The sequence below is a fragment of the Nicotiana attenuata genome, chromosome 12 (assembly GCF_001879085.1).
Source record: "Nicotiana attenuata strain UT chromosome 12, NIATTr2, whole genome shotgun sequence".
Classification (NCBI taxonomy): Eukaryota; Viridiplantae; Streptophyta; class Magnoliopsida; order Solanales; family Solanaceae; genus Nicotiana; species Nicotiana attenuata.
In genome coordinates this window covers 14,966,680-14,989,826 of record NC_032000.1, presented here as the reverse complement: position 1 = coordinate 14,989,826, position 23,147 = coordinate 14,966,680, and the positions used below count along the sequence as shown (strand labels likewise).

General features: G+C 38.5%; 1 protein-coding gene across 1 annotated transcript; it reads right to left on the bottom strand.

Annotated features, from left to right (window-relative positions):
• LOC109236171 (ethylene-responsive transcription factor ERF106-like) lies at positions 10,985–11,766 on the bottom strand. The gene has a single exon (XM_019402380.1). It carries the CDS (start codon positions 11,700–11,702, stop codon positions 11,085–11,087), a length of 618 nt encoding a protein of 205 aa, XP_019257925.1. The 5' UTR covers positions 11,703–11,766; the 3' UTR covers positions 10,985–11,084.

The window sequence follows — 23,147 nt, the reverse complement described above, 5'->3', positions numbered from 1 at the left end:
AGTTGATATTAGAGGAGGCCCACAGCTCGCGGTATTCCATTCATCCGGGTGTCGCGAAGATGTATCAGGATTTGAGGCAGCACTACTGGTGGAGGAGAATGAAAAAAGATATAATGAGTTATGTAGCTCGGTGTCTCAACTGTCAGCAGGTCAAATATGAGCATCAGAGACCCGGTGGTGTACTTCAGCGGATAGATATTCCCGAGCGGAAGTGGGAGAGGATTACTATGGATTTTGTGAGTGGTCTCCCTCGTACCTCGAAGAAGTTTGATTCGATTTGGGTGATTGTGGATCGGCTGACCAAGTCCGTGCACTTCATTCCGGTGTGTACTACCTATTCTTCGGAGCGGTTGGCAGAGATTTTCATCCGGGAGATTGTTAGGTTGCATGGGGTCCCAGTTTCTATCATCTCGGATAGGGGCACTCAGTTTACTTCCCATTTCCGGAAGACTTTTCAGCAAGAATTGGGTACACAGGTAGAGCTGAGCACAACATTCCATCCCTAGACGGACGGGCAGTCCGAGCATACCGTTCAGATATTGGAGGACATGTTGCGTGCCTGTGTTATTGATTTTGTAGGTTCTTGGGCTGAGTTCTTGCCACTTGCAGAGTTCGCGTACAACAACAGCTATCAGTCCAGCATTCAGATGGCACCGTATGAGGCCTTATATGGGAGACGGTGTAGATCTCCTGTTGGTTGGTTTGAGCCCGGCGAGGCTAGACTATTGGGGACAGAGTTGGTTCAGGATGCCTTAGAGAAGGTGAAAGTGATCCAGGAGAGACTTCGTACAGCTCAGTCGCGTCAGAAGAGTTATGCGGACCGGAAGGTTCGAGACGTATCCTACATGGTGGGCGAGAAGGTCTTGTTGAAGGTTTCGCCTATGAAGGGCGTTATGAGATTTGGAAAGAAAGGAAAGTTGAGTCCACGGTTCATCGGTCCTTTTGAGATACTTAGGAGAGTTGGGGAGGTGGCCTACATGCTTGCTTTGCCACCTATCTTGTCGGGAGTTCACCCGGTATTTCACGTTTCTATGCTCCGGAAGTATGTTGGGGACCCGTCCCATGTGTTAGACTTCAGCACGGTTCAGTTGGATGATGACTTGACTTACGATGTGGAGCCAGTAGCTATTTTGGGTCGTCAGGTTCGGAGATTGAGATCAAAGGATATAGCTTCGGTAAAGGTGCAGTGGAGAGGTCGGCCCGTAGAAGAAGCTACTTGGGAGACTGAGCAGGAGATGCGGAGCAGATATCCTCACCTATTTGAGACCTCAGGTATGCTTCTCGACCCGCTCGAGGACGAGCGTTTGTTTAAGTTGGGGAGGATGTAACGACCCAACCCGTCGTCTCATGTATTACAGCCTCGTTCCCCCCATTTATTGCTCTTTCATGTTTTATTATCAGCATCGGGTGAGTTAGAGTTGAATTGAATCGGTTTGGATAGGAAATGAGACACTTGGTCTCTTTAAGGAAGGTTTGGTTTGGAAAAGTCAACTGAACATTGACTTATTAGTTAGAAGGCTCGGATGTGAATTCCGGTGATTCGGTTATCTTCGGGAGGTGATTTGTGACTTAGGAGTGCGATCGGAAGTGATTGTAGAGGTCCGGAGTAGAATTAGGCTTGAATTGGCAAGTTGGCATTTTGGCGAATTCCGGTGGATAGGTGAGATTTTGATCCGAGGGTCGGAATGGAATTCCGAGAGTTGCAGTAGCTCCGTTAGGTGATTTTGGATATGCGTGCAAAATTTCAGGTCATTCGGACGTCGTTTGGTTGGGTTTGTGATCGAATGCGTAATTCGGAAGTTTTTAAGAAACTTAGGCTTGAATCCGATGTGAAATGACGATTTTAGTGTTGTGTGATGTGCTTTGATGATTGGAACAAGTTCGTATGATGTTTTGGGGTAGGTTGGTGTTTTTGGTTGAGGTCCTGGGGGGGCCTCGGGGTGATTCCGGGTGATCAACGGAAGGATTTTTGGACTTTGAGTGTTGCAGAAAATGCACAGCTGTTGCAAGCCACTTTTGGCCTTCGCGTTCACGGAGGTGCCCATCGCGTTCACGTAGTTGTGATTTCTGGGTCATCGCGTTCGCGATCGTGGCCTCGCGTTCGCGTAGAAGGGCCTGGGGACCCTGCGTAGTTTGTTCATCGCGTTCGCGATGAGGGAGTCGCGTTCGCATAAGAGGACGTTCCTGTGCATCGCGTTGGCGTTTGGAGTATCGCGTTCGCATAGGAGGTTAAGCTGGACCATCGCGTTCGCGTGAGGGTCGACGCGTTCGCGTAGGGTATCGTTTGGTCAAAGGAAAAATTTGCCTTCGTGAACGCGGGGGGTTGACCGCGTTCGCGTAGAGGAAAAGCTGAGCAACAGAAGGGTTTAATTATGATATTTCATCCGCGACTCATTCATTGTTTCCTCCATTTTTGAACCACCTCAAGAGCTTTTTGGTGGAAATTGAAGAGAGTTTTGACGGGAATTGATTGGAGGTAAGTCTCGTTACCTAGAAACGCTATTTTATTGAAGAATCAACCTTTAATTTTTCGAAAATTGGGTATAAATTTGAAGAACTAGGGCTTGGGTTTTGAAATGAAAATTTGGGATTTGAAGGGGCATTTGAACTCCGATTTTGGTAAATTTTATATGTACCGACTCGTGGTGAGACGAGGAATCCGGTAATGTGAATTTCGTAATTTTTTCGAGAAGTGGGCCCGGGGCTCGGGTTTTGCCAACTTCATGAATTTTGGTGTTTTTCGAGTCTTTTCGATTGGGTTATGTTTCTTTAGCCTATTGCAATGTATTCGTTGTGGATTTAATCAGATTCGGCGTGCGAAGAGGTTGATTCGAAAGGCAAAGGCACAGCGAGCTAGACTTGTGGCCGGCTTGAGGTGAGTAATAGATGTAGATGATGACCTGAGGGTTTGAAACCCCGGTATATCGCATTGTGACGCTATATTGAGGCGAGACACGTACTCTATGACGAGTGCGGGGTCGATTGTGACTGGGATTTTGATCTAGTCCGTTCCGATTGATATTCGTACTGTGTTTTTGACTAGAAATTGTTTGGTAATCATCCTACTTGGATTTTTATGAATATGTTTGGGGCTTTGTGCCTATCATTTGCATCCTTCAGGGATCCTTATCACTGCTTCCATGATACTTAGCATATTTCATGATATCAGTCCTGAGTTAGACACTGCCTTGAAATGTTAGTAAATAAATAAAGGTTACACACTTAGCTCTATAATTCCTAATAATTGAAACTAAAAATGGACAATTTGACTGTGCCCGAGTGGCTTGCATGCATATATATATCTGGACTGAGTGTGGATCGGGCTGCACGCCGCAGCGAATGCTACGATGATATTGCGCTTGGGCTGTAGGAGCCCCTCCGGAGTCTCAACCCCCAAAGTGAGCGCGGGTACCCAAATGGATTGGGCTGCACGCCGCAACGGTCATGTGCATTGCATTGCATTCATGCATTTATACCTATTTATCTTACTTGTCCTGGTATTGTTGTTGTTCCACCGTTTAATGTGCTGAATCGCTGATTATAGCTTTATATTGTAATATTTCGGTATTTCTTACTTTCAGACATTATATATGTTTATTACTCACTGAGTTGGAAGTACTCACTTTACTCCCTGCACCATGTGTGCAAATTCAGGTGCTCCGGAGACTTAGTGGAGTTGTTTGCTGTTTTCGTGAAGTTTATTTTCAGGAGTTGTTGAGTAGCTGCCTGACGTCCGCAGGACCCGACTCCTCCCCTTTATTTCATTTATCTTTCCATATCCTAGACTTCTTTATTTCTATGGATATATTACTCTGTTACATCTAGAGGCTCTAGACTCGTGACTCCAGATCTATTGGGGAATGTTGGGACATTCGTTATTATTTTCCGTACTATTTTATTTAGATTCGGATCGGAACCTTGATATTCGCCATTTTAATCGTATTACTTGTTAACGGATTGCGTATTTGAGTTGAGAGTATTTAATAGGTTGGGTTTGCCTAGCATTAGTGTTGGGCGCCATCACGACCGGGATTGGGGTCGTGACATAAATATAGATTGACTACCTCATTAAATTAAACAGCAAAGGCCGTGAATCAGTCTCCTCCAGTTTTGTCTGGGTATAACATTGTTAGTATCTTGAGTTGCTTTGCCACTTGATTTTCACAACTTGATTATCCGAAAATTATCATGAAGCAGAATATGCATTTATGTTGTAAGTACATAACATGCTTCTCACTGCATAAACTCCAGAAAATGAATCGAGCAGTATGATATAAATACCTTCTCATCTGCAGTAATATCTCCAATTAAAATGGATTATCTGTCTTTTCGCGATCTGGAACCATCCATATTCCATAATCACACGATACGAACCTTTAAATTCCATAGCATCTATCGGATATATCATTGATGATGTCAGTTTTCGTATACATTTCTTTGAAGGAAATAATGGCTTCAACCTAGTTTTTTTTTCTATATGATGTATACTTTAAAGGTTGAATTTATAATGTATTATAGGGTTATATTCCAAAAATATTGTAGTATTCTTGGTAGTATTTATGTAGTAGCGGACTTTTTATTAGGGTCTAGAGTCTATCATTAAGGGTGTCTTCAATCATTAATGACATTTCCTTTGGCAGAGAACTTTTGAATAAATTCAAATATTGATTGTTTATTATTTTGGAATGACTCTTGGTCACATTATTCTTTTCCAAATATGCCTCGTGATTATTGCATGATTATTCACTTTTCAACTATATTTCTTGATCACCCCTGTCGTGCATCCTCGATTTCCTCACTTTGAAGGAAATTATGCATATTCTTTATCATATAATTTTATTCCTTATATGGTAATATTTGAACTGCAAATATTTTAAACACGTTGTAATATACAGTTTTAATCTCAATATTAAATTTAAAAAGTTAAAAAAATGATTGTGTCTACGGTACTAAGACTATAAATCAAGATATTGCTTATATTCACAAAGCTCCAAGACTCATGATTATTCTAATACTAAATTTAAGTTCTCCCTTTACCCTTCCTTTTTTAGCGCGTCTCATCCCTAAATTTATCTTTGATATCTTACCATGATTAATTATCTGGAAAATCGTATTGGACATTATTAAAAGAATGTCAATTAATAATTTTTTTCTAAAAATTAGTAGAAATAAAATCTAACAAATAGATTCGCTAATAGTGCCAAGTGGCTTGTTCTCAATATGCCACTTGGCTTAATATGCCAAATTATTCTCCTTTTAATATAATATAGATAAGTAAAATAAAGAGTTTAAAGTTGAATTATTTTCAAATTTAAAAATATGTTATTTATTATGGAACATACTAAAAAAAAATACCTCATCTAATTTGAAGCGATGGAGTAACAAAAAGTTCTTTTCTAAGAAATCTCACAAACTCGTATACAGTATTTCGTTACATTTTTGTGGCCTAGTGTGAAATACGAAGTTCAAGCAAACTGATTTTTGGTGTGAATTTAAATATTAATTTTTAAAATTTTTAAAACATAATATTTATATATTTAGAAATCACATAAAAGTACTATAAGTCATAATAGTTGATGTAAACTAAGAGTCCACCAAACTATTTAGAGAACCCGGCTCTCTATCAATTCCCACAGAATATACATACAACAGTAAGTAAATAACACAACAATATTTTACGTTAAAAACTCCCAGCTCACGGGATTAAAAATCACGACCTACGCTCATAGGATTTCAACTTCACTAACCGAGTAACTTTAGATTACAACCTATTGTAACCTAGGAATTAAACTCTTAATCCCTCACTTACTTGCAATAACTATATTGTAAGCCTTAATCTAGGAATTAAACTCTTAATCACTCAGCTACTCACAATAACTATATTGTAAGTCTCTTTGTAATGACTCTATTACAAAGCTACTAACTCTAGTCAAAAGAATATGGTTTAAGAGTTGTCCTACGAAATGCTTCTAAACAAGCTGAGTAGGAATTACAATTTACAACACAATACAAAGACACAACAATACTAAAGGACATACGACATAATTAATGTTGGAATCTGATCCTTTGTTATGTTGCTGTTTTGTTCTTCATTGCCTTGGAGAGAATGAAGGCCGCTGCACACTTGAGAGAGAAAATCAATTTTAGGTTTTGCAAGTGTTGGGGAATGAAATCTCTTGCTCATGTTGATAATATGTGTGTGTGATCATCAAGGATGATGCAATAAAGTGTCCTTTAGTTTGACCGTAGCAAGCTACAACTGTGTTGCTGCCAGACGGTACAGTGCAACAATTTTTACAGCTGTAGAGTTGACTGCACAACGACCAAGGGAACTAATCCCTATCTGTTCCCTCTGTTGTTCCCTCATCTGATTTCATTGAGAATTGAACCAGACATCTAACTAGTTACTCTTAACGCAAGAAAATTAGTTGTATCAGATTTCTTATTTGATTCTCTCATGAAGTTTGTCAAATCATCCAAACAAAAGATGTAGACAAAATATTTAAAAAAACATTTGTAAAAACGTAATAAAAGAAAATCTTCTTTAACTCTCCAAATAGCAAATGCTAACATAAAATGGAACGGAAGGGAATTTTTTTATTTTTTTATTTTTTTATTTTGAGACTTCCTAGAAGGCTTATATAAATTTCATTATCAGCATTATCTAATAACGTTCACTTTCATGAATTTGAATTTATTTACTCAATCAATATTTAAATTTTCTTTCTTTCTAACTACATTCTACTATTATTACTCATAATTAATGTAAGATATTTTTAACTTATAAATTTGTTTTACTCAATGGTAAGATCGAACAAAATTGAACAGAAGGGAGTTCAATACAACTCTTAAAATACTTGTTATGAAACAATAAAAAAAAAAAGAAGAGTATTGCAGAGAAAAGTAGAGGGAGAGAATTCTTATTGATTTGTGATGAATTACAATGGAATAGAACCCTCTATTTATAGGGAGAGAGTGACTTAGCCACCAAGTAATAAACCCTAGAATCTCTCTAAATATAGACATTCACCATAAATAAAATTCTATTTATAACACTCACCCTTGAATGTCTATTCAACAGATAATGTGCCTCGTTAAAACCTTAATTAAAATAAAACCCAATGGGAAAAAATTCTAGAAAAGGAAAAAGAGTACACATGTTTAGAAATGCGCCTATTGGTTGCCTCGTTAAAAACCTTGCAAGGAAAACCAGTGGGACAAAACCTTGTAAGGGAAAAAGAGTGCAACGCGCATTAACTCCCCTGATGAGAGCATCAATTCACATCCTTGAGCCATCGCATCCCGATCTTGTACACTAGCTTCTTGAAGGTTGACGTCGGTGGAGACTTGGTGAACAAATCAGCCATATTATCACTTGAACGAATTTGTTGCACATTAATATCACCATTCTTTTGAAGATCATGTGTGAAAAATAACTTTGGTGAAATGTGCTTTGTTCTATCTCCTTTTATGAATCCTCCCTTCAATTGAGTTATGCATGCTGCATTATCTTCATACAAAATCGTGGGTAGTTTGTCACATTTTAGACCACATTTGTCTCGAATAAGATGTATTATAGACCTCAACCACACACATTCTCGACTTGCTTCATGAATAGCAATTATCTCAGCATGATTAGATGAAGTAGCCGCGATTTATTGCTTAGTCGATCGCCAAGATATGGCAGTGCCTCCACAGGTAAACACATAACCTGTTTAAGATCGAGCCTTGTGTGGGTCAGATAAATACACAGCATCAATATAACCAACAAGATCAGGACTGCAATTATTGCCATAAAATAAGCCCATATCGGTAGTCCCTTTTAGATACCGCAATATGTGTTTGATTCCATTCCAATATCTCCTTGTAGGAGCAGAGCTATACCTTGCTAAGACATTAACTGAAAAAGTTATGTCAGGCCTTGTAGTGTTAGCAAGATACATTAGTGCACCAATTGCACTAAGATATGGTACTTCAAGATCAAGTAGCTCCTCATTCTCTTCTTGATGTCAGAATGGATCCTTATTCACATCAAGTGATCGAACAACCATCGGAGTACTTAATGGATGTGCTCCATCCATGTAAAATCGTTTCAATACCTTTTCTATGTAGGTAGATTGATGAATAAATATTCCGTTTGCCAAATGTTCAATTTGCAAACCAAGACATAATTTTATCTTTCCGAGATCTTTCATCTCGAATTCCTTCTTTAAATAATCAATTGCCTTTTGGAGTTCTATAGGAGTTCCAATAAGGTTTTTGTCATCAACATATACGGTAAGTACAACAAATTTCGATGTTGTTTTCTTTATAAAAATACATAGAAAAATGGCATCATTTGTATAACCTTCCTTTAATAAATACTCACTAAGACGATTATACCACATTCGTCCTGATTGCTTTAGACCATACAAAGATCTTTGCAATTTGATTGAAAATATTTCCCGGGATTTTGAATTATGTGCGTTAGGGATTTTAAATCCCTCGGAAATTTTCATGTATATCTCATTATCAAGTGAGCCATAAAGGTAGGCGGTAACCACATCCATTAAATGCATGTCAAGCTTTCATGGACAGCAAAACTAATGAGATAACGGAACGTTATAACGTCCATCACGGGTGAATATATCTCTTCATAATCGACACCAGGCCTTTGTGAAAATCCTTGTGCAACAAGGCGTGCCTTATATCTTTGTACCTCGTTTTTCTCATTTTTCTTGCGTACAAAGACCCATTTATAGCCAACAGGCTTAACACCATTAGGTGTTTGGACTATAGGCCCAAAAACTTCATGTTTTGCAAGTGAATTCAACTCTGATTGGATTGCTTCTTGCCATTTTGGCCAATTAAGTCTTTGTCGACATTCTCCAACAGATTGAGGTTCAAGATATTCTTGCATAATGTTAGATGCAAAATTATATGTAAAGACATAATCCACCACTATATCCACTCGATTCAAATTTGTCTCAATATCGATTGGATTTATTGATAGTTCCTTATTTTCTTGAGTCTCAGGCTCAGTGATTTCCTCATGAATCTCAGGATTGGTTAAATCGTGGATTTCTTCATGAGAATCTTTCGTAGTGTCATTTTGATCATTTGTTTTCCTTTTTCCAGGATTTCGATCCTTAGAACCTAATGGTCTGTCACGTTTTAGGCGTGCTTTTGACTCATTAGCTATGACACTAGAAGATTGTCCAATAAGGACATCAATACGGATTGGAACATTCTCCGCAGGGATATGTGATTTTGTTATCCTTTTCATATCCGTAAATGCATCTGGCATTTGATTTGCTATTCTCTGCAAATGAATAATCTTTTGCACCTCTTTTTCACAAATAGAGGCACGTGGATCAAGATGAGATAATCATGGATTTTTTCACAAAATTTCCCGTTTGGTTTCACCAACTTCTCCCCCTAATTTTGGGAAAAGTGTCTCATCGAATCGACTGTCTGCAAATCGTGCAGTAAACAAATCCCCCGTTAATGTTTCAAGGTAGCGAATAATCGAGGGCGACTCAAACCCAACATATATTCCTAACCTTCTTTGGGGACCCATTTTGGTGCGATATGGCGGTGCTACATGCACATATACTGTGCATCCAAAAATTCTTAAATGGGATATATTAGGTTCATGACCCAAAACTAATTGCAACGGGGAATATTTATGATAATTTGTCGGTCTGAGACGAACTAGCATTGCTGCATACAAAATGGCGTGACCCCAAACTGAAGTGGGCAACCTCGTTTTCATGAGTAACGGTCTTGCTATCAATTGCAGACGTTTAATTAAAGACTCTGCAAGGCCATTTTGAGTGTGAACATGAGCTACAGGATGTTCCACTTTTATCCCAATTGATAAGCAATAATTATAAAATGCTTGGGATAAAAACTCAGCAGCATTATCTAGTCTAATAGACTTAATTGGATTGTCGGGGAATTGCGCCCGTAATCGAATTATTTGTGCCATTAATTTTGCAAACGCGAGGTTACGTGATGACAATAGGCACACATGAGACCATCTAGAAGATGCATCTATTAAGACCATGAAATATCTAAACGACCCACTAGGTGGGTGAATAGGTCCACAAATGTCCCCTTGTATACGTTCCAAAAACGCAGGGGACTCAATTCCAACCTTTGTTGGTGATGGTCTAATAATTAACTTGCCTTGATAACAAGAAGTGCAAGAAAATTTATTATTTAAAAGAATCTTTAAATTCTTTAATGAATGCCCATTTGAGTTTTCTATAATTCGTCTCATCATAATTGATCCAGGGTGTCTCAATCGATCATGCCAAAGTACAAAAGTATTGGAATCAGTAACCTTTTGGTTTACGGTAGAATGTGCCTCAATCGCACTAATTCTTGTCCAATACAGGCCACAAGATAAAGATGAGAACTTCTCAATAACCCTCTTTTGGCCAGAGACGTTCTTGGTAATGATGAGATATTCAAGATTATTCTCATCTATTGTCTCAATGTGATATCCATTTCGACGGATATCTTTAAAACTCAACAAGTTCCTCTTGGACTTGGAGGAGAACATTGCATTCTCTATGATAAGTATTGTTCCCTTAGGCAGAGTTATAGTAGCTCTTCCAGAGCCTTCAATTAATTTACTACTACCAGAAATTGTAGTAACATGTGCCTTACACATACTTAAATGAGAGAAATTCTTCTTCTCTTTGAATATTGTATGTGTTGTACATGAATCAACTAAACAAATATTTTTACAATTGAACTTTGATCCAAGTTTGTTTTCGTGAGATATCCATATTTGCTTAATCTTCTCAAAGATCTTCTTGAGACGGTAGAGTCTCGTGCTGATAACGTGTTATGAAACAATAAAAGAAGAAGAAGAGTATTGCAGAGAAAAGTAGAGAGAGAGAATTCTTATTAATTTGGGATGAATTACAATGGAATAGAACCCTCTATTTTAGGGAGAGAGTGACTTAACCACCAAGTAATAAACCCTAGAATCTCTCTAAATATAGACATTTACCATAAATAAAATTCTATTTGTTACAAATTCACACATTTCCGTTACACACTGTTTTCTCCTAAGCAAATTTTAAACATAGTTACAAATTGATCAGCATCTCAAGCTCTATCCCGTTATCTCTTCTCCTTTTCCGGCCAATATTCGCCGGAGCACCAGATTTTCCGGCATCCATCGGAAAATTCAAAATAGCTTTTCTACCTCTCATCTTAAACGCAGCACAATCATAAGCTCTAGCTGCATCCACGTCAGCATCAAAAGTACCTAACCAAATCCTCGACCCTTTTTTATTAGGATCTCTTATTTCTGCTGCAAATTTACCCCATGGCCTTCTTCTTACTCCTCTGTAATTCTTCACCTTATTTTCATTATTATTACTATTCGTTGTATCCGATGAAATAGTCGAGTTGGAACTAACACAGCTGTCGGATGTTGGGCTAAGATTAGTGTCTGAATTTGTTTTGAATTCTGGGAAATCGCTGAAATAATGGGAAATTGGTGAATCTGGGTACGATGTAAGAGAAACTGAGAGTGAATTATTGGAAGTAGAAGGCTCTGTTTTTACTGAGGTGAAAACAGGGGAGATATGATCGGTAAAACAAGAATTAAGGCTGTTGATGAATAATTCTGTACTTGTGAAATCTTCAAGGAGATGTTGTCGTATGAGTTCCAACGTTAATCCTTCGTCTGGTGTTGTCATTGCAATATTGTCTGATATTTTTTGTTGAAAGAAGTTTGAAAAGTTGAAGTGAAGAGTGTGTTTTTGTGTCTATATATGTATATTGCACACACGTACCCACACGTACCTCTCCACCACGAGGGGTGGGTGGGGTATGAGATTTTGGGAAACGGTTTGAACACTGTTTGTGATTATTAGCTGGAAATAGGGAAACCAACCTTATAGTATCTGTTGAAGGGGACGCGCTGAAGCCGGAACTTAGGCAGAACTTTTCATGAACGGTATCGTATTTATATAAATAAAATAAATAATATTTAATATTATTTTCCCTTAAGCTAAAGAGTTTTGGCCAATGATATAGTTGAATATTATTGGAAAGAGAAGTGAACAATTCTCCTTAAGCCTCAATTTTTTAACGAAAATGCTCACTCAATTTTTTCCGAAAAATAGAATGTCCAAGTCCAACCTTGAACCTATGACCTTTACAAGCTAAAACATAAGCTTGACTAGTGGACCAAGAAGCACTCTTTGCAAGGATGCAATGTCATTAATTATATATTGATTTCATTTTTTGCTGAATATTAGTATAAAACGGTAAAGTTGGCCGTATGACCTATAGGTCACGGTTTCACGGACGTGAAAGCAACCACTAATATTGGTATTAGGGTAGGCTGTCTACACTACACTCCTTGGAATTAGATCATTTCCAAACAGAGGCGGATTCAAGATTTAGAGCCCGTTTCGACTAGCTAATTTGAAGTAGCTGATAAGCATTAGATGCTGAAAAGCACTTTTAAGTGTTGAAGCTGATTTAATAAATAAGCATTTACGTGTTTGGATACAAGTGCTGAAATTGATAATAAGTTGCTGCATTATTTAATAAAAAGTGCCGATAAGCTCTTTTTCTGTTAAAATGACTTAAATAACCTTAGAACTGTTTACACATATAAGGGTGTAATTTTTTCAAAATTTCAGATTCGAGATCGATTCAAATACAAATTATTCTATTTGTCATTTTATTTTAAATATAACTATGATTGGATAAGATAATTTTTACGATAAATATAATTTATTTTATGAAAAGCATATAATCATAAGTTATATAACTTTGTAACATAGTTGAAGACCTAATGCATAACTTTATAGGATTCATCATGGAGGAATAGAGAATACGGCAAAGAAATAGAGAATTTGCTTACCTCAAATATTAGTGAGAATTGCAGACTTGAAGAGGCAAAGGGTGTAGGTTTAAAGAAATACGTGAGGCAGTGAAGAAATAGGTTTGACGTAGGGATACATGAGTTTTGTTTTGAAAAGGAATACTTTAGGGATAAAATAGTAAAAGTCTTGGTCAAACTTAAAGTGCTTATAAGCTAAAAAAGTATAAGTTGGTGGTGACCAGCTTATGGCTTTTGGCTTATAAGCATTTGGCTTATAAGCACTTTTAATTTTGCCAAACGCGTAGATAAGCTAAAAAGTGCTTATAAGCTAGTTTGACCAACTTATAAGCTTAGCCAAACACCCTCTTAGATTCTATGAATTCAACTTTTAAGGTTTATAGCATTGAACTCATAGTATTTTTAAAATTATGGATTCAAACCTACCATTTGTAGCAATTTTAATGAATTTTTACATATAAATTTTATGCTCCGTGTTAAAAGTACTTGGTTCAGTTGAACCCGACGGCCAAACTCTACATCCAGCCCTGTTTCCCGAACCCTAGATGAACGTGGAGTACTTTGTCCCGGAGCTGCCCTTTTAACCTTATACTATCTGTTAATTTTAGAAAGAGTTATCCATAACTTAAAAAGGGTGTGCTGTTTAATTTTAGTAAGAGTTCATGATTAAGCGAAAGCAACATTATATTAGTTAAGAGTTTAATTTTTATATAAGTTGGTAAAAACGGATTTTTACATTATTAGAGTAGTTAAAAGTGTAAAGATAACCACATAGTAGTATAGTTGTTCATCATGAGTGAAATTAGTTAAACAAAAATAAGACGAACAATTGGTTTAATGAATTAATATACCAGTAGTGTAGAAGAAATATACACGAGTAGGGTATTTAAATTTTATCCGTGTAGTAATAAGAGTTCACTACTAAAAAACAAGAATTAGCGACAGAAAAGTTCTGTTGCTAAACAGAAAATTCGCTTATCTTGTTTAGCAACGGACAAGGATTAACGACGGATTAAGGATAGATTACTAAAAAAATTTATTTACTATGAACGATTTAAAAAGGCAGTATAGTGCATTAAGCTCCCGCAATGCGCTGGGTCCGGAGAAGGACCGGACCACAAGGTTCTATTGCACGTAGCCTTACCCTGCCTTTTGCAAGAGGTTGTTTTCACGGCTCGAACCCGTAACCTCTTAGCTTGGTCACATGGCAACAATTTTATCACTTGCGTCAAAATTCCCCTTCTTACTACGAATGATTTAATGATAGAATAATGATTCGTTTGTAGCTAATTTCAGTTTTTTTTTTTTAGTGATTATCCATATAAGAAGGGTGTGCGTGTGGCTCGGGTGGTGCATGGAGATGCAAATTGTGTCCCGTGATATTGGAGAGGAGGAATTGATATGTTGGTGTTTACAGGTTTTGGACAACAATGACTACCCAAGTGGGAAGAAAAAGACTTTCTAGATCTTTCTTTTATCAAGTGGGATGCAGTAGGGTCAATGTTTCATTAAAATCCACCATCATAAAACGTTGTTTTCAAGTGGAGCAGGGCGATTTATTTAGGTACTTGAAGTTGAGAAAACATAGTTTAAACTATTTGACCAAAAAGTATCAAGCTTTTTGTTAAATTAATTAATGAAGAAAATAGAGGATAAATCTTAGCCAAGGATAATTAACTCTAAATCCGCATATCAGGTAAGAGAATCAGATATAATCAAACTTATAAATTTCCAGTATCATATAAGATATCAAATATAGATGATAGGCTTACATTCTTGACATATCATCCCATAATGTGGTGATAAAAATGGAATAGATGGAATGCCATTGGCAGTAACGAGATCTAGCTTCCTTGATTCAATAATCACGATTACAGAGATTTGTATTTGCTATCTAAGCCTTTTCTTGGTCTTCTGTTCTTCTCCTTTCTCTCGGAGAGGAAGCCCCCTTTTCTTGTCTTCTTACCTCCTATATATATTATCAGTATTCCCTTTTGTCCATCGGTCCTTAACCAGAATGTCTTCATCCCTTGATTGTCCTTTACGTCGCCTCCCTCAAATACCACGATATTTACTTCACCATACAGGCTTTTTGATGGCTCGATCTCGGCAGTGGCCGAGGTATTCGTTGTTATTACACCCTGTGGGTACGACCACGGCTTAGTTGACCTCTTACCATTCCTGTTAGCGCTAATCCACATGTGGTCAGATTTTGACCCATACACTTAGTCCCTCCGCCCGTCGGGGTCACCTATAGGCGAGCTCGATGGGCGGACCCTATTGATTCAAAAATTGGGAGAAATCTGAATGCTTTATGCGAGGGGAGAGAACCTCATGGCGAGGTAGCAACGTGACACTTCGAGGATCGCGTCAGACCGTTACGTCAGTTCAAGATTGGACCATCACGTCAGTTCAGGGTGTCATCAATATTCCCCATGCGTCATTATGGCGCACGTTTTCTAGGTATTGTGTCGTTTCTCGTGCCCTTTCCATTTTCTAACTGGCGGCTCTTGGTTTTCCCGCTCAAGACATTTATATCCCTATAAATAAGGGGAGGAGGCTCCTCATTTGAACGTTACATTTTTCGATTGCTTAAGAGAGAATTTCACAAGTCTTCTCCTCTTTCCTTAATCTCACATATCTCTGCTTCTGCTAGGATTTGCAGTGACCATTGTCTTTTTCATTTATCATCTTCGCTTCTTTCGATCAAAGAAAACAAATGGCTAGTACTTATTCCCACTCCGATAAAGCTGTAGGTGCTCCGGTGCCAGAGAATGATGTATCCCTACTCGAGGAGGGAGTGGAAGTGGTGGAAGATGAGGGGTTTCCTGTGAGCACGTGATTTTTGCCCTAAGTGAATTATTCCCAAAAATCCAAACAAAATGATTTTTCTATCATTATTTTACAAGTTGTGAATTTGTCTAGTTGTTTACATTTTATTTGTGCATTTTAACTCATATGAAAATATAAAATATGCTTGACATTTGCATTCAGGATCTAATTTCATATTTTAGGATTATTCAGGGGTTAAGAACAAAATATAAAGAAAATTACAAAAATAGTCACTTGCTTGCATTTTTGCATTTTGGTTTAGTTTTCTTTTGTTGACTAGGATCTATTCTATTTTTAGATAGTTAATTGGTCCAATTTTGGAGTTAAATTAGGTTTTGTTAATTTTGCAAAAACAATAAATACAATAAATAAAATAGAATACAAAAGAAAAGAAAAGAAGAAAATAAACAACAATCAAGGGCCAGGTTATTTGGGCCATTTTCGTGCTAGCCCCAGCCCAAGACCCTTTCCAAATACCCATTTCCCAAGCCCAAAGGTCTTGGTCCGGTCCGGCCAGGCAGAGCTAAAACGACGCCGTTTGGCGTCAGTCCATCCTGGCCATCCATTCCCCATGATCCTACGGCCCTCATCAACCCAAACCATTCAATAAAACTGTCCGAAAGCTAACTCAAAACCCTAAACATTTCTCTCCCTCCTCGTACAACCACTCCCTGTAACGCTGCCTTTCCCCACCACGCCACCACCGTTTCCCCGCCGTGCTCCGCCGCCGGAAATCGCCCACGGCGGCGGAGAATCTCCAAACTTCACCAAAATAACACCCCAGCTTCCCCTTTTCACCCTCTTTCCAAATATGCAAATGGTCTCCTTCAAATCCCGGCCAAAAGCGTCAAATATTAAACCAAAGATTCTCCGGCCAAGACCCAAAGTATGCCAAATAGTCCCAAATTAACACCCTAGGTTCGTCTGAGTCTCCCCTACCTAATTCCGTTAACCTCATCCCTCGAATCTGGCCGGAAGTGCTCAAATATCAATTTCAATCTTCTCCGGCCAAACCCTAAATAACCCAATCAAACCCAGGTTGACACTAGGGGACCTCCTGGTCTTCCCCTATCGAACCCCCATGAGCGTTTGGCTCAAATATGACCGGAGCAAGTCGAATAGCTAATTCAAGATTTTCTGGTGAACCCTAGATAAGTTTTCTTCATCTTTTTTTTCTTTTTGTTTAATTTTGTCTGTTTATGCATGTGTTTGTTCGCGTTTTAGTCCAATTTCAACAATTAGGTTTATTCGTCGATTATTTTCTTGTGTCGATTGGTTTTCTTCTTCTGTGATCACTTTCTTGTCCCGTTCTTTGTTTCTGATTAGCCCCAATACTTTTCAATTATAGTATGACCATAGCTTGATAACTCTGAGTTAGCAATTAGGATAATTTCAGTAAAATCTAGGAGCTTTTAAATTTTCCTTTGCTTCAACATCTTTAATCAATTTAGTCTGGATTTTGTTAGTCACTATCTTAATTTTAATTTGATTTTGTTAAATGGTAGTTTAAGTGATAAATTTTCTGGTATTTGATTAAGTTTTAGTAATAATAACAATTTGTTAGATTTCAATTTGATAGTTTAAATTCTGTTTGTCTTGATAAAATAATTTTGTTTTCCCGATTAGAATTATAGGAGTCCAGTAATTGTTTTGGTCTTTAGCTAAGTTTGGGGAACTGTTGGGTATGGGTAGTAATTCCTAGATATTTTAAGGGTAGTTTGGGTAATGGAAAAGGGTATATTAATCTGATTTGGTAATTGTGGAATTGAGGAAGGGGTAGAATGGGGATTATAAGGGGTATAGAATCTTCTAGAATAGACTCTAGTGTAGATTTTAGATAAATAGGTGCACTTACTTGTAGCACAAGTCATAAAATAAGGGGTCAAGAAGGAATAAGTTAGGGACTAATGTGTAAACATTAAAATCTGAATTTCCCTCCCAATTATATCTATAAATAGGCAGTCTCTTTACTTGTAAGAAAAAAGTTTTGGGAATCCCACAAAATTCCCCCTAGAACAGTCTCTACAATTTCAGCATATCTATAATTTGAATTCAACAATCCAAAGCTCTTTTAGATCTCATTTCATCCCAGTAAAAAATACAAAAACCAAAACTACAAAAATCCAAAAAATACTGCTCCATTCGAACTCGTTTAGGAGTTTAAGTTAGAGTTTCAGCTGTAGAGTAATGGTTCAGTCAACAGAGGGTTAAAAATGGCCTGAGCATCTCTTAGATCTGATTTAGGTTCAAGTCCAGGAATTCTGGTTGATTTCGAGTAGAGTTTGATCCAATCGTATCTGGTTTTGCTTGCTTTTGGTGTGTAATCTGCTGTTGTTCCTTCCTGGTTTGGCTGTGGTGTTTTGGAGTCAAAAATTGATCAAACTGCCTTGAGTTTGAGCTGCTGCTAACTACTGCTTAGCTGACTTACCTCTTCTTCATTTCTGTTCTAATTCCAGGTACACACTCGAGCATTGTATTGGTACAGCTTGGAAATTGAGATGTTGAAACAAAATTGGCCCTATATTTGATATCTGAAGTTTATATGTTCAATTGTTTAGTAAAGAATAGTCAGTAGATGATTATTATCGTTTAGTTTTGCTTTGGTTTGTATTCATTATGCCTAGTTGGACTGATGGATGAAATGTATTAACATGAACTGTCTCAAACTGCAATTAATGTTGTACTGATAATCAAAACGCATGAGCTAGTTAACATCATTAGTTTGTTAGTCTAGATATTCAAATTGAATGTAATTTGGGTTTGGAATGGCTTCTGGGATTTAGAGTAAAGTTGCGTTGACGAATGAATATTTAATCGATTAGGTAAGTAACTTTGCATGAATCACTTGAATGTTGTAGCGTTAGTTAAAACCAAATCAAAATAATCAGTGCTTGATATTAGTGATATTCTGGTCTGTGTTCATTTTAATATTATTTGTGCATTCCATGAAAATCCAGTAGGTAAAAATAGCTGAAGCAGGTAAATTAGAAAGTCAAACAGTCCATGTCCTGCTAATTGGAATAATTGTATACTGTTCCTTATAACAATTGATAGAATAGAGTGCCCGTTTGTTTTTTCCAGTTCTAGGCTTTGCTTCTTGGATTGAAGGCCCAGGTCTTGCCATAAATATTGGTTGGTTTGGACCTGGGCCAAAGTTCTCATTCGTGTATTATGGATGTTGGCAATAATTGGAGAAACCCCAGGTCAGGTCAGGGAATCGATCCCATGACCCCTTCTACGAATGCCGACCAGTTGATGCAGACTGTGTCACGTGACTTGGGCTTTTGGGCCTGAAGTTTATATGAAACTCGGACTGGTACTAGCCAAAGGATAGGTGGGGGTTTTTCCTATATAACATCAATAAATTAGGATTTTCCCTTCATTTTAGAGACGAAATTAAATAGATAATGGTAGTTGCTTTTAGTTTGGCCTTAAAATAAAATGAGACGAGCCTCACTGAATGAAATACAAAATTGCGGGGCCCTCAGTAGAAGTTAAAAATATACTTAAACTTCGGGATGGGCTGTTTAGCGAATTTCACGGCTTTCCCCAAAGATAATAATGCGATAGTCTCTTTAGGCACGCACTTTAAATAACTTTACCTTCCTAACTACGGGTGCACATTTATGTGACCCAAATCCAAATCTCAACGGAGTCGAAATGTGTTGACAACCACGGGTGCACTGGTGCGACGTGGTTCGAGACGCATTTTCACGACGTTGCAATTCTTATAAAAATAAAAATAAAAGCGGGTTACTAATAAAAGGCACATAAGTTAGCACATGTTTTGAAATCAGATAAATAAGCCAGATATGACAGTTAAGCGACCGTGCTAAAATCACGGAACCCGGAAATGCCTAACACCTTCTCCCGGGTTAACAGAATTCCTTACTCGGATTTCTGGTTCGTGGACTGTTAACAGAGTCATAATTTCCTCGGTTCGGGATTTAACCGGTGACTTGAGACACCATTAATCTCCCAAGTGGCGACTCTGAATACTAATAATAAATTCCGTTCCGATTGTCCTTTAATTGGAAAAACTCCTTTACGCCCTTGCAGGTGCAGTAGCATAAAAAGGAGGTGTGACAGCTCTGGCGACTCTGCTGGGGAAGACAAACCCAGAACTTCGGTTCAGGGTTTAAGAATGCGAGCTTAGAATAATTGTTATGTTTGGCTTTATCTGATTTTCCTACATGTTTTCCTGCTAAATGTGCAAAATGTTGCTTTTTACCGCTTTTGATATTATCTGAACTGTATATATAAAACTGTTATAGAACCCTTCTCTTCTCATCTCCGGGGATGTGCTCGCTGGTCGAGAGTCCCTATTCTGTTAGTGTCATACCTTAAAATAAGAAAGAGGCCGGACAAGTTACTAAGCCGGATGGCCTTTTGGTTCCCGGTACGTAGCCCCCTCCTCGACTCAAGTTGTCCGCTTGGGTACACAGTCTAGAACATATACCCAGGTTTTGAACCTAGAATAACTCAGCCTCATGCCGGATCCCTAGTAGGAACACTTATCTGCATCATGTGCATTTTGACTTAGGGGACTCAACACAGGGGTTGGGTCCGTCTAGGACAGGTGTACCCGGAATAATAGACCATCCTGATGCATCTTCCTTGTGCACTTATTTGTTGTGGATTCGCATGCTGACCGGCTTTTAAAGGAAATAGCGATATGAGGGTTAAAGAGAGATAATTACCTGATTGGGAAAAAATCAATGTCCAAATAGCGTCGAAACTCTGCCGAATTTTTGAGAAAAATAGAAAAAGAAAGAAAAAAAGGAAAAAAAGAGTCTTGTTTTCAAAAATAGTTTGTTTTATTTGCCAGTGGAAAATGAAAGAGAAAAAAAGGGAGTCTGTTTTCAAAAATAGTTTGTTTTACGGAAAAAGAAGAAAAGGAAAAAAAAAGAAGAAGAGTCTTAGTTTTTAAAAAAAAATAGTTTGTTTTATTTGCCAATGGAAAAATGAAAAAAGAGAAAAAAAGAAATCTATTTTCAAGAATAGTTAGTTTTTATTTACCAATGAAAAATGAAAAGAAGAGTCTGTTTTCAAAAATAGTTTGTTTTGTTTGCCCGAACTACGTCAGTTTGATTCCCATAGGGTGTGGGATACGTAGGCAACCCCATTCGGATCCAAATTCTTTTTGCGAAAATAGCCCAAAATGAACAAAATTTTATTTTTATTGTAAATAGGTAAGGTGATGCCCTTTTTTGTCGAAAATAAAGCGAATATTCCCGAAGGGACGCCGGAAGGCTGATTTTGCATAAACAGCCACCTTTGGTCTTTTTCCAATTTTTGGCCAGTTAGCGGGCACAGCCTTAAAATCTTCCTTCGGAGGTGCTGAAAGGCCGGATCTGCAAAACTGGGCTTTTGGTTTAGAATTAAAAAAAAAAAGAAAAAAAGAGAGTTAGTTTTAATTTTGGAGTCAAATAGAATAAAACCATGATTGTTTCGCTTAATCACCTTAACAAATGTGCAGGATGAGCACAATCCAAAATGAACCTTCCTCATTCATAAGTAAAATCCCTTTGGAGTTGCGGCTGTGGTGGAATGATTTAGGTGGAGAAGGGAAAGACGAGGTCAAGAAATACTTGGGGGGCCTTCCCGGACTGTTGGAGATTATACCCAGGTGAGACATCATAAGGGCCTTGGTCACATGCTGGGACCCAGCTTACAATGTATTTCACTTCTCAGATTTTGAGATTACCCCAACACTGGAGGAGATATCCGGATACATCGGAGGTCCCAAGGTTCCTCTGAGACACCAATACCTGATTGTTCCAAGGACCGTAGCCGTACACAGGTTCCTAGATTTATTAAAAATAAGCAGGACGGTACACAACCCGGACTTGGCAGCTGGTTTTTGTACTTTGGTGTTCATATACAACAGATATGGTCATGTAGGAGGGTTCAACAAGCCAGAGAACAAAATCTGTAGTAAAGGAAACCGCATTAAGTGGGAAGAACATAGGCGTTTCGCATTTATGGTGGCCTTTCTGGGACTTCTGGTGTTCCCTAGAAAAGACGGGAATATTGACATACGAGTGGCTGAGGTTGTTAGTACTTTGCTCACTCAGGCCAAGAGCACCCTCGCACCCATGATAGTGGCCGAAATCTTCCGTGCTCTTACTGTTTGCAAAGCCGGAGGGGACTTTTTTGAGGGTTGTAATGTGCTGTTGCAGATGTGGATGATCGAACACTTGTGCCACCGTCCTCGATTTATGAGTTACGGGCCGTCAAAGAAGACATGCATAGAGGAATTTTCTACGAGGGTTGGTGGAATCAGCTTACCAGAGGAGGTCGCAGAGTGGGTGACACGCCTTCGTTCCGTCACCGCATGCCAGATAGAGTGGACATTTGGGTGGTTATGTGGACGAAATCATATATATGCCAGCCACCGGACCTCATTTCCTATTGATGGGACTTAGGAGTATTCAGCCCTATGCCCCGTGTCGAGTTCTGAGGCAGCTCGGGAGGTGTCAGATAGTGCCAAAAGACGAAGATCTCAGTGTCCAGGTAGTTGAGATTGGACCGGATGGCCAGTTCCCTGAAGCAACAGTCCGCCAGATCTGAAGTGAGTGTCAATACTTGGCGGCAAATACCTGCGTACGGGATCGATCTAAAGGAGAGGTTTCACCTGAGTATCATGCTTGGTATAAAAAAGAAATTGCATTTGGGAGGCCTTCCAAAAGACCCCACCTCCAGGATTTTGTCGAATCATCACAGGAACAGTGGGACTGGTTGGCTAAAGAACACAAGTACAGGGCTACAATAGGCAAACTGGAGAAGCAGGTCATGGATTTGCAATTTGAGAAAGATTTGCAGGCCGCTGCGGATGAGGGCGAAAAGAAGAAACTAGCCGAAGAAAATGAGGCCCTCCGAGCCCAAATTCAGAAAATGAAAATAGCGGCGGAAAATCCTGTCCGAAGTGCCAAAGATGCAAAACTCATAGATAATTTGAGACAGAAGGTGAATGACTATAGTTTTGATTTAAACAAAGCAGAAAGGGAACTAGCCAGGGCTCGAAAACAATTGGCTGAAAATGCGGCAGAACGAGCACGTCTGGTTAAGCAGTTGAAAGAAGAGTTTGACAATGAGGTGGCAGGATTAAAGGAAAAGATCATCACCGGGGGGAATAAGAAAATCAAACAGGCAAAAGATTTCAAGGTTGAAAGAGAACAGTGTTATATGGCAATGGCACAATTACAAATGAATTTGCAACAACTTCAAGAGCAGAATCAAGTAGCCGAGCAAACTTTGGGAGCCAGAACTGAGCAGATTGGGCAGTTATTACAAGAGAAAGGTGCCATAAGAGAGAGAATCATAAGAATCGCCCAATACATCGCAATGAAGTGCAACAGTTGTGAAGATATGACTAAATCTATGTTCTTCGCCACCGTGATGGTTTTTGTTCGCCAGGTCATGGAGGATCTCCACCACCTCCAAGGGGATTTAG